At 36.7% G+C, this 14,114-nt stretch overlaps 3 protein-coding genes and 1 long non-coding RNA gene across 5 annotated transcripts; 1 reads left to right on the forward strand and 3 right to left on the reverse strand.

Moving 5' to 3' along the window:
- The first annotated feature begins 646 nt into the window (after window positions 1-646).
- On the forward strand, window positions 647-4,305 carry LOC108857544 (uncharacterized). 2 transcript variants are annotated; one of them, XM_018631534.2, is made up of 9 exons: window positions 647-1,316; window positions 2,036-2,196; window positions 2,405-2,545; window positions 2,656-2,761; window positions 2,829-3,023; window positions 3,108-3,258; window positions 3,346-3,644; window positions 3,757-3,861; window positions 4,087-4,305. In XM_018631534.2, exons 2-9 carry the CDS (start codon window positions 2,182-2,184, stop codon window positions 4,146-4,148), a joined length of 1,074 nt encoding a protein of 357 aa, XP_018487036.1. In that variant the 5' UTR covers window positions 647-1,316; window positions 2,036-2,181; the 3' UTR covers window positions 4,149-4,305. The 2 variants fall into 2 exon arrangements, with proteins under 2 accessions (XP_018487036.1, XP_018487037.1); XM_018631535.2 differs by having other exon boundaries at window positions 653-1,316; window positions 3,772-3,861.
- LOC108857545 (uncharacterized) lies at window positions 4,172-5,586 on the reverse strand. The gene is made up of 2 exons (XR_001950364.2): window positions 4,778-5,586; window positions 4,172-4,681 (listed from the first exon to the last, which is right to left on the reverse strand). It is a non-coding gene; the product is annotated as an uncharacterized LOC108857545 (long non-coding RNA).
- A 3,174-nt stretch (window positions 5,587-8,760) lies between these two features.
- Window positions 8,761-11,280, reverse strand: LOC108858682 (multiple C2 domain and transmembrane region protein 12-like). The gene is made up of 2 exons (XM_018632568.1): window positions 9,867-11,280; window positions 8,761-9,737 (listed from the first exon to the last, which is right to left on the reverse strand). The coding sequence occupies exons 1-2, from the start codon at window positions 11,278-11,280 to the stop codon at window positions 8,761-8,763; spliced, it is 2,391 nt and encodes a 796-aa protein (XP_018488070.1).
- A 710-nt stretch (window positions 11,281-11,990) lies between these two features.
- Window positions 11,991-13,380, reverse strand: LOC108860421 (RING-H2 finger protein ATL22-like). Its single transcript, XM_018634305.2, has 2 exons — window positions 12,682-13,380; window positions 11,991-12,489 (listed from the first exon to the last, which is right to left on the reverse strand). Exons 1-2 carry the CDS (start codon window positions 13,346-13,348, stop codon window positions 12,053-12,055), a joined length of 1,104 nt encoding a protein of 367 aa, XP_018489807.1. The 5' UTR covers window positions 13,349-13,380; the 3' UTR covers window positions 11,991-12,052.
- Between the last annotated feature and the right edge of the window lie 734 nt (window positions 13,381-14,114).

Below are 14,114 nucleotides of genomic sequence, written 5' to 3' on the forward strand. Positions count from 1 at the left end.
TTTGTCGGGCTGGGCCTGAATAGTGCTATTTTGTTTTGCTTGTTGGTCCATTTATGAGCTTAGAGTGAAAGGGCAGTCAGTATTGAGTAGTGAGATATTGTTTGAGCCTAGTGAATACAATTCTCACTATTTATTTATGTTAGAAGAACGTTCCAAATAAGATATTGCTTTCGGCTCCTGTTTAGCTTCTCCTTTCTTGAAGTTCTTCGATTTTCTCCCTTTGTTCCTTGTCAACATTACTGCTTCCTTTAGTCTAGTGTCTGTTTTAGTGGTTGTATCAAACTCTGCCTCTAGATGGTGTCTATCTCCATGCTGGCTTATGGTTCCGGAAAGGTTCTTGCCATTGCTGGCTTTGTGTATTACTTTGTTCAAAATTAATATTAATCCATCAGATGACAAAAAAAAAAAAAGATGAGAAGTAGAATATTTTAAATTTTTCGAAGAGAGGTGGTCTTGTGCCAAAAAAAAAAAGAAGAGAGGTAGGTGGTCCTGATCAAAATAATGAATAAATGCCATTCCAAAAGTTACAAAGAGCCATGCCTTGTTGTCGTAACACAACAATCAACAACTTGACTATATATACATACTGGTTCGGTGTCGAATTTTATTGTTATTCGGTTTGGTTTCTCCCTCTTTTTCCCTCTTTTTCACTCTTTCTTTTTTTTGTAGTTACAATTGCAGCGGTAGACTATAATATATTTTCATATAAGCAATAACATAAGAAAAGAAAAACAATTATAGGGAAAAGACAGCGAAGAGTGAGTAAATTTTCACAATCAGGAGATCTTGTTTGGTGCCTAGTGTGAGATTATTAGAAAAAAGTGGTCCTTACCAAAAATAATGCTATTACCGGAGAAGGTTATAGACAGAGCAGGCGATGCCATGCCTTTGTCGTCGTATCATAACAACTTGATAACCATCACGCGACAAAATACATTGGTTTATGTTGGTTCGGTCTGATTCGGTTTTGTAGCGGTAAATTTAAGATAAACCGAGTTTTTCGTTTCAGTGTCAAAATTTCACCGTCTCTCTTTCAGGCAAGTAGTTAAACTCATATACTACCGACTGACTGCATTTTACAATAACTGACTGATTGCATATATTTCAGAAAGCTTTTGTGTTTCTTCATTTCCGTCTGTAGCTCGCTCTCTGTATTGTTCTTAGTGGTGTCTAGCTCACAAATTATGGTTCAGTATTCCTATGATTTGCTGAGAGACTTGTTTCATTTTTTCATATAATCAATTCGTCGACTTAACCACTTTGTTTCCGAGAGTAAGGATTTAGCGTTCTTTGTTGGCTTCAAGTTCCGCGTTAAGGTGAGATTCGCTGCTGGGATCTTCTCTTCTTTTTATTTTTTAAAAAGAAATTTAATTTGGGTTTTGTTTATTCGAAGTTCTCACTGTAAGCTCTTTTATTTAGTTCAATATTTTATTAAAAGAGCTTCTGTTCATGTGGGGGTGTTGTTTATTGTGTTCTTAATCTATTTTTAAAAACTTTTGTTTTTATTATCATTGTTCTATTCACAATCTCCCGCAAATTTGGATTCAAGTTTTCCTTTGTTTTCTGGAATTAAATTCAAGTATCTGAATTTTATAACTAAATATGACTTCATCCCAATTTCTTCTGAATAGATTCTCATAGTAGTTGTCCAATTCATTCATTACCTGTGCTGGTGTTGATGCGAATAACCAATGTTACATAGAGTGAACCCCCGTGACAAAAAAAAAAAAAAAAAAAAAAACATAGAGTGAACCCTTTTTGTTTAGATTAAGTTTGTGTGTTAGTTATATGATATAATTTTCTTTATTATATTAGATAAGATTCTGAAATGTGGGATCTGGAACCCTATTAAACAAATGCTTGAGTGACTCACTTTCCATGCTTGTTTGACACTTAACAATTCACTGTGGAAAATACTTTATACTCTCCTTTTTTTTTACCATGCGAAATTGTATTGCCTTGACTGTTAGGTATTAGTTTGTAGAACTATGGCCTATTTCTTTCTAATTGTTTTCTTCTTCTTGCTGCTATTCAGGATTATCTTTGATTTAAGAAAAAAAAAAAGAAATTATACAAAAACTGATCAAGGGTGTCGTGCTCTATGGACTGCCTTGTTGTAAATGCTGCTTAAGTGAAGAGTTCTGACTGAAGGATCATCCATGCAGTTTATATTTGTCAGTAATGAATAACGGACAGGTAACATGTTCCTCTATAGTATACTCTTTCTACCTTTTTCTTTTTCTTTTGAGATGTCAAAGTAGTTGCTGTTTCTCTTGTAGCTTCTTATTCATGTTAGGAATTGATGATAGAGAGTACATTCATATATGAAGTTGGTGGTCTAAGTATATAAGCAGCTGTCTCAGTATTTGTAATATTATTTAAGAGAAAATTACAATGCGCACAGGAACTACAATCTTCCACTCAAGCTTCACATCAAGGTGAACAGCACCAATCACTAGGTGCTCCTCCTCCTATACAAGATGCTGTTTCTGTATCTGCTTCAAGCAATGACAGTAGGAAAGTCTCAAGACAAGATATTGAACTTGTAAGACCAATATTTAGGCTATACCTCTCACTCACTATCTAATGTGAATGTATGTGTTTCTCCTCATCTCCTATATGTGTAACGTCTGATGATATACATGATTGATGTAGGTCCAGAATTTGATAGAAAGATGTCTTCAGTTGTACATGAACAGAGACGAGGTCGTGAAGACCCTCTTGGCCCGTGCACGAATTGACCCTGGATTTACACGCTTAGGTAAGATTTCAGAATTTTTATTAGCATAACACCAATCATTTTTGATCTTTTTTCTTGTGAATACAAGTTTGGCAGAAACTGGAAGAAGAGAACGCAGACTTCTTCAGGGCTTATTACATAAGGTTGAAACTAAAGAAGCAAATCATTTTGTTCAATCATTTGCTTGAGCACCAGTACCATCTCATGAGGTATCCTCCTCTTGTACCTCCAAAGATTCCTCTGGCACCTATACCAAACGGAATGCATCCCATGGCGGCACCTGGTAACAAAGTCTATTTGCAAATTACAAGTAAAAGTTTTTTGGTTACACTTATTACTTTAACACAGTTGTTGTTTCGCAGTACAGTAGTAAACATGCCAATGGGGTATCCAGTGCTACAACATCCTCAAATGCATGTTCATGGCCATCCCCATATTGATGCAATGGGAATGTCAAGCTGCCATGTTGTTAACGGAGTCCCTGCACCTGCTAATTTCCAGCCATTGAAGATGAACGAGTAAGAAGAACCAACAAATCTCGAATCCTTTATCCAGTTGATGTCTAAACTTTAAAAAAAATAAAAAAGTCTATCTGTTGTTTATAGCATGGTGATTGATACAAACGTGGAAGATGCAACTACTCAAGTGATTCCACCAAACAGTGGTGGGATGTCTGAGATGGCAGTGAGTCCAGCTTCAGTGGCATCAAGTGGACACTTTCCGTTTGATGCTTCAGAAATGGTAATGGACGCTTCAGTGCTTGATTCCGCGTTCACTTCTGAGGTTGGAGGAGGAGGAGGAGGAGAAGGAGCTGGGAATGCTAGAGATTCACTCAGGTCATTTGATCAGATTCCTTGGAACTTCAGCCTTTCTGATCTCACCGCAGATCTGTCAAATTTGGGAGGTTAGTTTCAACTGTACATCTTTCTTTTTTTTACTTAGGAGGGGTAAGTTTCAACTGTACATCATTTTGTGTTATGTTTTATAACATGAGCTGTTTTTTTATTGGATAAAAGATGTGTATGTTGCAGAGTTAGGAGGTTTGGGAAACTATCCAGGCTCTCCATTTCTTCCATCTGATTCAGAGATTTTGCTGGATTCTCCTGACCATGAGGACATAGGTAGCCAGATAATCTCAAAAACTTTTTAGATCTTCATTAACCATCACTAGTCTTGAAACATGTCAGTAGAAAACCAAAACAGAGTCAAACTGAACTAGATTCGGTTCTTGTTTGGTTATTATATATATATAGTTCTGTTATGCTTTATGATCATTCATCATCTATGTTTATTGTAATTATTCATCTAATTTTCTCTTTATTTCTTGTTTTGCTTTGAATCAATAGAGGAGTTTTTCGTGGACGTCCCTGGACCTCCTTGTTCTAATACAGATGAAGAGAAGCCTTGAATTGAAAGGGGAACGAACGGCTATATATAACTACTATTGTTATTATAAATCAAAGTATTTTATGAATAAAGAGGGTTAGAATGAAACCTAAAAAGAGGCTGTACAACAAGTTGTAACAACAAATGCTTCACACGACGTTCACTGATTTCATTTTGTATCTCCTCGCGAGTTACTTAAGTCTTTACCATACTGGTTATTAGAACCAGGACCTTCTCGCTTGGCGTGCAAGGAACCATCTGCTGATACATCAGAAGGCAACGAGACGGTTTGCAGGGAGAGGCTGATCAAAATTAGTGTTGCCAACGAACCAATGGAGAGTCCATTTCAGATTGCATAGAGTATACTTGAGCGCTTTGGGTCCAACTCTCTGGCTTGTTGAAGCTCTGCGTTATCGAATATGTCTCCACTTTTACTGATCTTCAAGTTCGTAAAAGCGATTCCCCTTTTGACTCAAGCTGACGGTTATAACCTGAGCATTTTGTTTCTCTGTTTCTTCTATAGCTGCAACAATTTTTCTTTCTTTCTTCTTCAATCTAAGTAAGAGCAACAAAAGCATTTATTTGTTATTTAAAAACATTGTATGCAAAATTCATATTAAAAACATTATAGTATATGCAAATTCATATTACAGCATATAATTCAAGTTCAGAGTTCTGGCAGTATCAAATGCACGAGTTAAGACATGGAATGGATAGTCAAGCATACTAGAGCCAGAATTATTTGAATGTACTTCTTCTGACCCACGTTTGAAGCAACGACGAAGTAGTTTGAGAAGCGGATGACTCAGAAGCTCACTCAGACTTATACACAACAAGAAAAGATTCTTCCATTGGCATTGCTGAGGTTTTGAGACTTGCGTGGAGGTAAAACAACAAAAGGAGTTGTTGAGCCAAGAACACTGTTGACTCCATGGATTGTTGAGCCCTTGCATTTGCTCCAGTCTGATTCTGGAACAAAGTTTAAAGATTTCATATTTTGAAATCACGAAACAGAGGAAGAAGGGGAATCAGTGAAGAACTTTCCGGCGTAAGAATCGATGGTAAGAGAGAGTGTTGGCAGACCCATTTAGGAAAGGCTCTAGCTTTATCTTCATTCTCCGCTTTAGACAGAGTACGCCAATCTTTATCAAGTTTCTCTCTCTCCTTACCAATAATCGGACTTTAATCTAGAATGGGACAAATGGATGAAAAAAAATCTGTCACCACCTATTTTAATCTACATGGGACAAAGGCTATGTAAATGACGTTTTTGCCATTAATGATGGTTCAACCTTAGCCATCAGATCTTATTTCTGTGTTTTAATCTTGGCCATCGAATCACATTTATTTTATTTTTTTAAATCTCAACCATGTGAACAACTCAGAGCCACACAATTTTCTTATCTCATTTTCTCATTCGACTGAGTATAACTAGTATAACTCGTACAACTAAATATGTTAAAAATTATGTAATTGATATATAAATGTTATAATTTATGTATAATATATAACTACTAGACACAACTATTATATTATGTTTTATATAACAAATAAACAAACAAATATCATAATTGGTAGATGATTACAAACATTTCATATATATCTTTTAAGATTTTCATATTGTTGTTAAATTACTAAATTATACTCTTAATTTTACATTATATACTTTATACTTTTAAGGGTTGTTAATTATAGTAGCCATATTGTTATGATAAACAAACATCAAAAATATTTTTACAAACCTGTAAAATATTGATTTAACCCCTAAAACTAGACATATAGACGAGTAGTACTGGTACAACTGGTACAACTTTGACATTTTAGAAAATGACAAAACCAATTTGGTATTCCATGTGAGAAAAACAATCAAATATCCTAATTGGTATGTGTTCGTAAGTTCTCTTAATTTATTTAAATTTTTGGAAAAAAAATTCAAAAAATATTACACAACTCCATAAGTTTACATGATCTACCTTATACTTTTAAGGTTTGTTAACTTATTTGTCCACTTGGTTTTTGGAAAACATTCATGAAATGTATTTTTACGAAATTGATGATTTTATTGTAACCGGGCAAAGGCATATAAACATAAATAAGTGGTACAACTGATGTAATTGTATTTATTATGTGGTATAACTACTTTTTTCGATTTCACTGCCAATGTACAACTATGCACAAACTTGTACAACTAAAAAACTAGTACAACTATGTAGAGTTTGTATAACTAAAACAACTGGTACAACTACTTACTATTTTATTTAGTATTATTTTAAAGGTGCATAAATGTTATCATTTATGTATAATATGTAGCTACTATAATTAACACAACTAGTAAATCATGTTTTACATATGAAATAAACAAACGAATCTCCTAATTATATCTGATGAAAAAATTACATCTTTTTGGGGTTTGTTAACTATAATAGTTATATTATTATGATAAACAAACATCAAACGTATTTTTACAAAGCTCTAAAGTGAAAATATTGGTACAACCCCTAAACCCAAGAGATGCAAACAATTGATATAATTTTTAATTATATATTAGATGAGTATTACTGGTATAATTGTGACATTTCATAAATTAAAAAAACCAATTTGATATTCCATATAAGAAAAAAACAATCAAATATCTCAATTAGTATGTACTCAGAAAGTTTCTCTTAATTTATTTGGCCTCGAGAGCAAAAAGTTGAAGATGATTTTTTTCCCAAAATAGTACAACTAGTATAACTAGTACTAGTATAACTTGTAAAAAATCATTATCCAATCAAATATTATTAAAAATATATTATTCATGTATTTTGATACATACAGACGAGGGAAGATTAAACGAATATGTTTTATTGGTTCTACATCATTCTTTTTTTTATATCTTTATACGCTGAAAACAAAAATTAAAAATCACCATATTAATTGCAAAATTGTAGTAGTTGTACTAGTTATACACATTTTAGTTGTACCAGTTATACACATTTTAGTTGTACGAGTTATACTCTTTTGTAGTTATACTAGTTGTATCAGTAATACTCTGTGTTCTTCATTGTCGTGAATATTGTACACTGATGAGAATATTCGGTTTAAAATGGTAGAAAATTGGTTGAAGAAGATGATGGGTTGATCGATTTGACCAAAGATGATTATGGTTGATAGATTTGGAATGAGAATGATAGAGCCCAGAATCTGAAGATTTTTTTTTTAAATTCCAATTTAAGATGAGAGAAACATGAATGGAAAAAAAAAGAACAAGATAGATAATTGATTATGAAAATGGTGATTGTTGATGAACAATATGCAGACTAAGAAAGAGAATCTTTTTTAAAAAAGTTGGGATGAAAAAATTGGATGAAATTGAACCATCTGATTTTGAAAAGAGGGAAGAAGAAAAAAGTTAGGGATTGAGAAAAGATCCGACCCGGATCCAGATGATATTATCTGGGTCGAATTTTGAATGGTTGGATTGGTAATTTTATCAACTTTTGTAAGGATAAAGGTCATTTCTCTACTTTTTCTATTTTTAAAGAAAATGAAAATTAAATAGAAAAAAAAGAGGTCTATTGCAGATTTTTTTGAACCCTTTGTCCCATCCCAGCATTTGTTCCCAAAACCGATTCATTTCCTTTCAGAGCTGACGAAGCTATATTTTGTAAACTAATGTTAGATTCCGGTTCCTTAACGTCAAGCACCAGTGGTCTAGTGGTAGAATAGTACCCTGCCACGGTACAGACCCGGGTTCGATTACCGGCTGGTGCAAATTTTTGCCTTGCAACGTTTTTTTTGCTTTTGTTTGTGCTTGGCGCTGGAACTTTTAACTTCATCAGTTCTGATTGATGCTTTGGTCCAAGACTTGAGGTAGAAGAAGACAAAGGAACATCTGATGATGAAAATGCTTTTAAGGTGTTTTACCATCTTATTTGGCACCTAGGTCTTTCTGTTAACTATTGAGTCCCAGTAAGATTATAATCCCAGCTTCCATCTTTGTATCCTTCATTTAGGAATAGTTCAATGTGTATTGTTCCTACACAGAAAACTCTTTTAATCTGTAATTTAGTTACTGCAGAGACTAATACATTAACATCAATTCCTAACATATTTTTGAGTTAATGTTCAAAAAAAAAAAAAAAAAAACTTATTTTTGAGTTAATAAGCGCCTTCTACCATCACAACTAGTAATGAAAAGTCACAGACAGTGAAACGAACAAGCTGTAAATAAGATAATATTTTATGATTTTCTATGGTTCCTTCCCTTGGAACTTTCAGCTGACCACTCAAACTCGCAGCAGTTACAGAGTCAAAAAACCAGAGGATATATGATCAGCAAATGAAGTACACTTCAAAGTCAAACATCTAGACAGTAATAATAAATATATTCTATAGATCGACAGACTTGCCATATTGCTTGATGACGTCTTATATTAACATGACTTTTTTCTCCTATATAAATCGACTTTTCATATAATGTGTAGAATATATTGTCAAAAAGCTGAATCATATTATATTAGTTATTACTAAAATAAGGCTTCAAACACCAATGCCTAAATACATAAATAAGAGAAAAAAAATCCATCGACCTAGAAACCGTCATCAATAAAAAAAAAGCAAAAGCAAAAAAAACCAAAATCCTTTGACAAGGGTCACATCATGAGGTGTTCTTTGTTAGGCAATCTTCTGAAGAAGTTCTTGATGCCAGAGGGCAGATCGTAGCGAGCAAACGTGAAGTTAACCCATTTGAAAACAAAGAGCATAATGCAAGCCTTAACCAGACTCTCCAACGAGAAATAGTAATAGATGAACAAGACCGGGTAACCCAGGGCCAGGACACAAAACAACACGAGTCTATTCGTCTTACATAACATGTAAAGCGCGTAAACCCTTTCAAACTGTGACGCAGCTTCCCCAAAAAGCACCATCACGTCCGCACCAATAGCTTTCAACCTATCGTACCTCACCGTAAGAACTTTCGGGTCTACATCCGAGGTCTTGTCGAACTCCTCGGCTATCTCGTCACGCGCCTGCGTGTCCTCGAGTTTGTCGAGCTTCGAGAGCTTCAAGTCGAAGAGAACCAAAGGAGGAGGAGCGCAGACACCGCGCCTTTTCTCATTATACCCTTCGAGCAAGAACACCAACCCTGCGTAAACACCGAACGCCCCAAGGCAAGGTAGATATACATAAAGCACCAACCACGTCAGCAACGGAAGCACCCAAAGAACGCAAAAGCAGACAACAACCGCAATACATTTCGGAGTATTATCTGTCGTGGACCTGATATTTGCATCCCACTGACCATACTTGCTTGACAGACACGCAAAGAAGTCGTTAAGCCTGTCGAGATTAGCTTTGGTTTTTCTCAAACTGAAGTCCTTACTCTTGGGACTCAGCATATCCCTAACGACTTCATCTCTCAACGGCGGCTCTGTTCTCGCCAGGTTCTTACAGTTAATGTCGACAGCTACCTCTCGCAGTTTCTCGATCTGCGAAATCGATATTGGAGACTTGTAATGAGACTTCGGTAACAGCCAACGGAAAGGAGCCGTAGCAAACGCGTAGGAAGGTGGAAAGAACTCTAACGTTGGAGGAGGACAAGAACAACGAACCGCGAGCTGAACCTCACCTGCATGTCCGAATCTAAGATTTTAGAGCTATAAAAATATTAAAATAAAAAATTTTTAATAAAAATCTTAATTTAAATGCATATATATTCATTTTTCATTGGAATGTGCAAAGATCCGGCCGTGCTCACCTGATTTCTTTAACCCTTCTTTACCTACAACCAAGATCGGATAAGAACCAGTGTAGATCCTGTTCCACTCAAGTAAACTCAATGGGATCCTCACTTTCCCGACCGGATAGTCATTGAGCTTTCGGTTACTATAGACCTGAAGGTTGTAGTAGACTCCAAGCGTTAAGACAGTGCACTTCTCGTATATGTCCCAAGAATACTGCTCGTTCCACTTGGGAGACTTGTTATCGACCACGGTTCGAGTCCTGGCCCATTTATTACCATACTTTGCTACAACATAAGCGTTCTTGTGCTTCTCCTTTATGTCTTTGATGGCAGGTAAATCGGTTGCACCAAGAATACCAACCTCTAGCTTCCCTAACGTACCGGGCCATAACCCTTTCGCGAAGGCACGGTAATCGCTACAGTATTGGGTACATTCGTCAAAGACGTGGTAGGATTGATCAGTGGATAGCTTCATCTTGAGTCTGCTGGAGAAATTCCTCGTATCGCCTTCCGGATAGACACCACCGGCCGGTTTAATGTCGTAGAACAGAGCCGATGCGGATCCTGGAACTTTAAGCGCTGTCATCTCTGAGACCTTCTTTTCAAATTTCGCTATGCATTCTTCGTGATCAGTCTTGATGACATCCCATAGTTCAAATTCGACCGTTCCTTCTAACGACTCTGAAACTACAAAGATGAGATCTTTATTCCACGACGGGTCCGAACCAGGGATAGGCGAGGTTTTTAAACAGACTTTATCTAGAATCGCCTTCACGTAAACGTTAGGTGTTCGTTCTCGTTCTCTAGCAATCAAATCATGACCTGAGACAATCGTAACCCTAACGTAGCAAAGCCTTGGAGCTAGGTAGAGTTCAGGTCGCGTGTTGATCATGCAACTAGCAGGTACAGTAGACGTTTCAGCAAACCAAGCGTTTGAGTAAACCTCATCGGCTTGTGTACCGAACCAAACCGACATCAGCAACTCCATGTGGTAACCTTCCACAGTGCTCGTTATAGGGTACCACTGAGGAGCAATTCTTGCATCCGGGGGAACCCTAGACGGAATATCGGCAGCCACCTTGAAGTTTTGCTTGCCAATCAAGGTATTGTTACGATCGTCTTTTAGGGCAACGGACAAGACATCAGCTTTGGATTTGTCGAAAGCAAAGACTTGGTTCCAGGCCCTGTTTGGTCCCACTGGTAGATCTCTGGTGGAGGACCTGTAGTTGCCGAGAGTGATTTCGACGACAGGGGTACATGCGTGGGTGACAGGGTATACGACAGATTTGTTGATGGCTTTGATTACTTCTACGTAAAGAAACTCCATTTGCTCGACGAGGTCATGTGAAGAAGTTGGGCCGTTAGGGTTTCGAGTTCCTCTTTCTCCTCCGAGTTTCGGAGAGATTTTCTTGACGGAGTAGTCAGTCATCTCTGAAACATAACCAAGAGATAGAAATGAATACAAAGAAAAAAAAATGATTTTATATACACAAATAAATTTTAGAAATTGAGGAAACACGTTGAAGTTGAATTCGTTGATATTGTTATAAGACCTAACTTGGACACTAAACAAGAGTCATATTACTATTAAACATAAATCCTCTTAATTCTTTACCCTTTGACCGTTAAACAGTTTAGAAGTTCTGAGTTACTTCTTGCACAAGAAAGATCAATCACCAGGAGTAAAAAAAAACTAATGATGACGAACCTTTGTCTGCTGATTCAATGAAGAAGCGGAGTATAGGTTTAGGGCTTGATTAGTCCTTATGATTATATAGTTTATATATATACATACAAGATCTACAGAATTAACCTAAATTAAAGAAATGGAACAGTTCCCAGTTTGCATGGACTATGAAGAAAGTCTAATCTAGATTTTTATATGCAAATATTATATTTCCTCAATCGCTCGTAAACTTCCCCAATATTGGATTTTTACCGAATCTGTATAAATACGTTCTTGAGTTTCGGAAAATCATGTGTCCTATTGGGTTTGGGTTTCATTTGTGAGTTTTTTTCTTAATTAAACATGTTGCTTGGGCTTCGTTTTAACCCATATTAAGCCTAATATTATGGTCAGCGAATGCAGAGTTCCCTAAAATTCAACACAAACTTTATAAAAACTTTTTTTGAGAATCCAAGAAATCCAAATTATATATACATGCTGTACGTTAAACAGAGTTAATTCATATATTGCAAAGTTAGTTGCACCCTTCACGTGCGGGAGAGGGATTGCTCCGACAAACCGGACACGAACTATGCAACTTGAGCCACGCATCGATGCATTCAGCATGGAAACAATGCTCACATTCGGGTAAGCACCTAACGGTCTCTTTGGTTGCGTATTCCGACAAACAAATGGAACACACAACATCGTTTGACCCGGTCGGGAGCCTCCTACTCTCACCTAACTCAACTTTCTTGTAAGACTCAATCGTAGACTCATCGAGACCCGTCCTCGTGATGACTTGGACGTCGCTTGCTGGCTCCGGTGTTACGGCCATGGCGTGTTGTATCTGGGAAGAGACTCTCTCGGAACTACTAAGGACAAGAGCGACGCAGAAGGTCAGGGCGATGAATGGTCCCATTAGAGAGAGGCAGATTATCTTTAGTACTTGTAAGCTTTTGTTGTGAAGTCCTGTTTCTCAAAAACAACAAAACTGGTCAACGGTTGCAACTTGTGTGTGTATATAATATAACATCCTATTTAAAGATGTGGTTGATTAATTAACTAAAGTCAATGACCTAATGTAATTATAAAATGCCAACTTGAACAACTAAATAAACAATTCCTTGGGTTTGAAGTTTTCCACCATTAATGGATTAGTACCTGAATTTACAGAACTTAAGCATTGGACTTGACGTGTGGTATTGTTTATAAACCCACAACTTGAACCACTCCTCTCACAATATCTGCAATCCGGTGTGTCCCATTTGAGCCACAGGTCTTGATAGTTGATGTCACCATGGAATGAAAACGGAAGATGTAACGTCTTAAAGACATGACAAGAAGACGGCATCAAACTGACCTGTTCCGACTCCGTGACAAAGAAGGAGGAAGTGGAATTACCAAGGCAATGGATGGATCTGAAAGATGGTGAGACTTTCTCGTCCTTAGGACAGATCAAAACACTGTAGCTACGAGGAAGAAACAGAGAAAAAGGAGACCCTGAAGCATCAAAGCTGAGGAGCTGTCTGGCCAAGCAACTATCCGGGTCGCTGAGTCGAATTCGCTGCCTTCTATAATCGATCCCTTGGACTAGGAATGGTTTGGAGTTAGGAAGCTCCAAGGCTGTCTCATTGCGGTCAGTGCATACGAGTTTGAATCCTGTGTCACCACATGACTCAGGTTGCTTGGAGGATAGCCAGAAAGGGAAACGGACGTCTATCTTCCCTCTTCCACATGTAGAATTGTAGCAAGGATTTGGGTGTGAGGCGTTTAGAAGAGGGAAGATGAGGAGGAGGAGAAGGAGAGGGGTTTGTTTTGAGAAGGACATAATGTGGCATGGCACTAAGGGATAGGTAGAAGAATTGTTATTGCCACTTATAAATTCATTGAAAAGGTCAGAACAATATATAATATACATGAATCTGATAAGTCAGAACAATATATGAAATACATGTATCTAATTTGGCATAGTTCTTCTTATATTCATTGACATTGATACGTGTTCTAATATAAAACTAGTTCAACTATTTCGCAGATTATTCTTACAAATGATAAGGTTGGCCTAGTGTAACTTTTTAATTATTTATCCCCTATATATTAAAGGAAAAGCATTTTTAAGGCTTTCCTTAAACGATTTTTGTGAGAATCCATGAGAAGCCTCCATTCCACGTGTCACTCTGTGAGCTATTTTAAGAAAAATAGATCATTAAATGCTTTACTTTCTTTCCTTATTTGCTTCAATGACAAGAAACTTAACGATTTTTTTTTCATACTCGAACAATTTCTCTTGACATTATTTTTTTCACAGCTTTTACGTTAAACGCAAATAAACAACCACAATAACAACATATAGTTTGAATCCCCATTTCAGCAAGGGGATAAAGATCGTACCAAACTAACCTCACGTTCTTGAGAACCTCTTTTCATTGCGGAAAGAGGACGTTAAAAATCTTCAACGAGATTAATGAGTCGTGCTCGGTTCTGTTTCTGCCCGAAGAGGTAGTATATGTTTTGACGATTGGTGTTAACTGTAAAGTATATGTGGTTAGGGTAGTACGTAGTCTTCCCGAGCAAGCAATATAAGCAACATAATA

The sequence above is a fragment of the Raphanus sativus genome, chromosome 5 (genome assembly GCF_000801105.2).
Source record: "Raphanus sativus cultivar WK10039 chromosome 5, ASM80110v3, whole genome shotgun sequence".
In the NCBI taxonomy this organism is placed as follows: domain Eukaryota; kingdom Viridiplantae; phylum Streptophyta; class Magnoliopsida; order Brassicales; family Brassicaceae; genus Raphanus; species Raphanus sativus.

Excerpts from the sequence above, each read along its gene's own strand:
- LOC108860421 (XM_018634305.2), bottom strand. The coding sequence starts at position 13,348 with ATGTCCTTCTCAAAACAAACCCCTCTCCTTCTCCTCCTCCTCATCTTC. Across the intron at positions 12,490-12,681 it reads CTTAAGTTCTGTAAATTCAG|GACTTCACAACAAAAGCTTA; the intron begins GTACTAATCCAT and ends TTTGAGAAACAG.
- LOC108857544 (XM_018631534.2), top strand. Across the intron at positions 2,546-2,655 it reads CAAGACAAGATATTGAACTT|GTCCAGAATTTGATAGAAAG; the intron begins GTAAGACCAATA and ends TGATTGATGTAG. Across the intron at positions 3,259-3,345 it reads CAGCCATTGAAGATGAACGA|CATGGTGATTGATACAAACG; the intron begins GTAAGAAGAACC and ends TGTTGTTTATAG.
- LOC108858682 (XM_018632568.1), bottom strand. The coding sequence starts at position 11,280 with ATGACTGACTACTCCGTCAAGAAAATCTCTCCGAAACTCGGAGGAGAA. Across the intron at positions 9,738-9,866 it reads AGAAGGGTTAAAGAAATCAG|GTGAGGTTCAGCTCGCGGTT; the intron begins GTGAGCACGGCC and ends TCGGACATGCAG.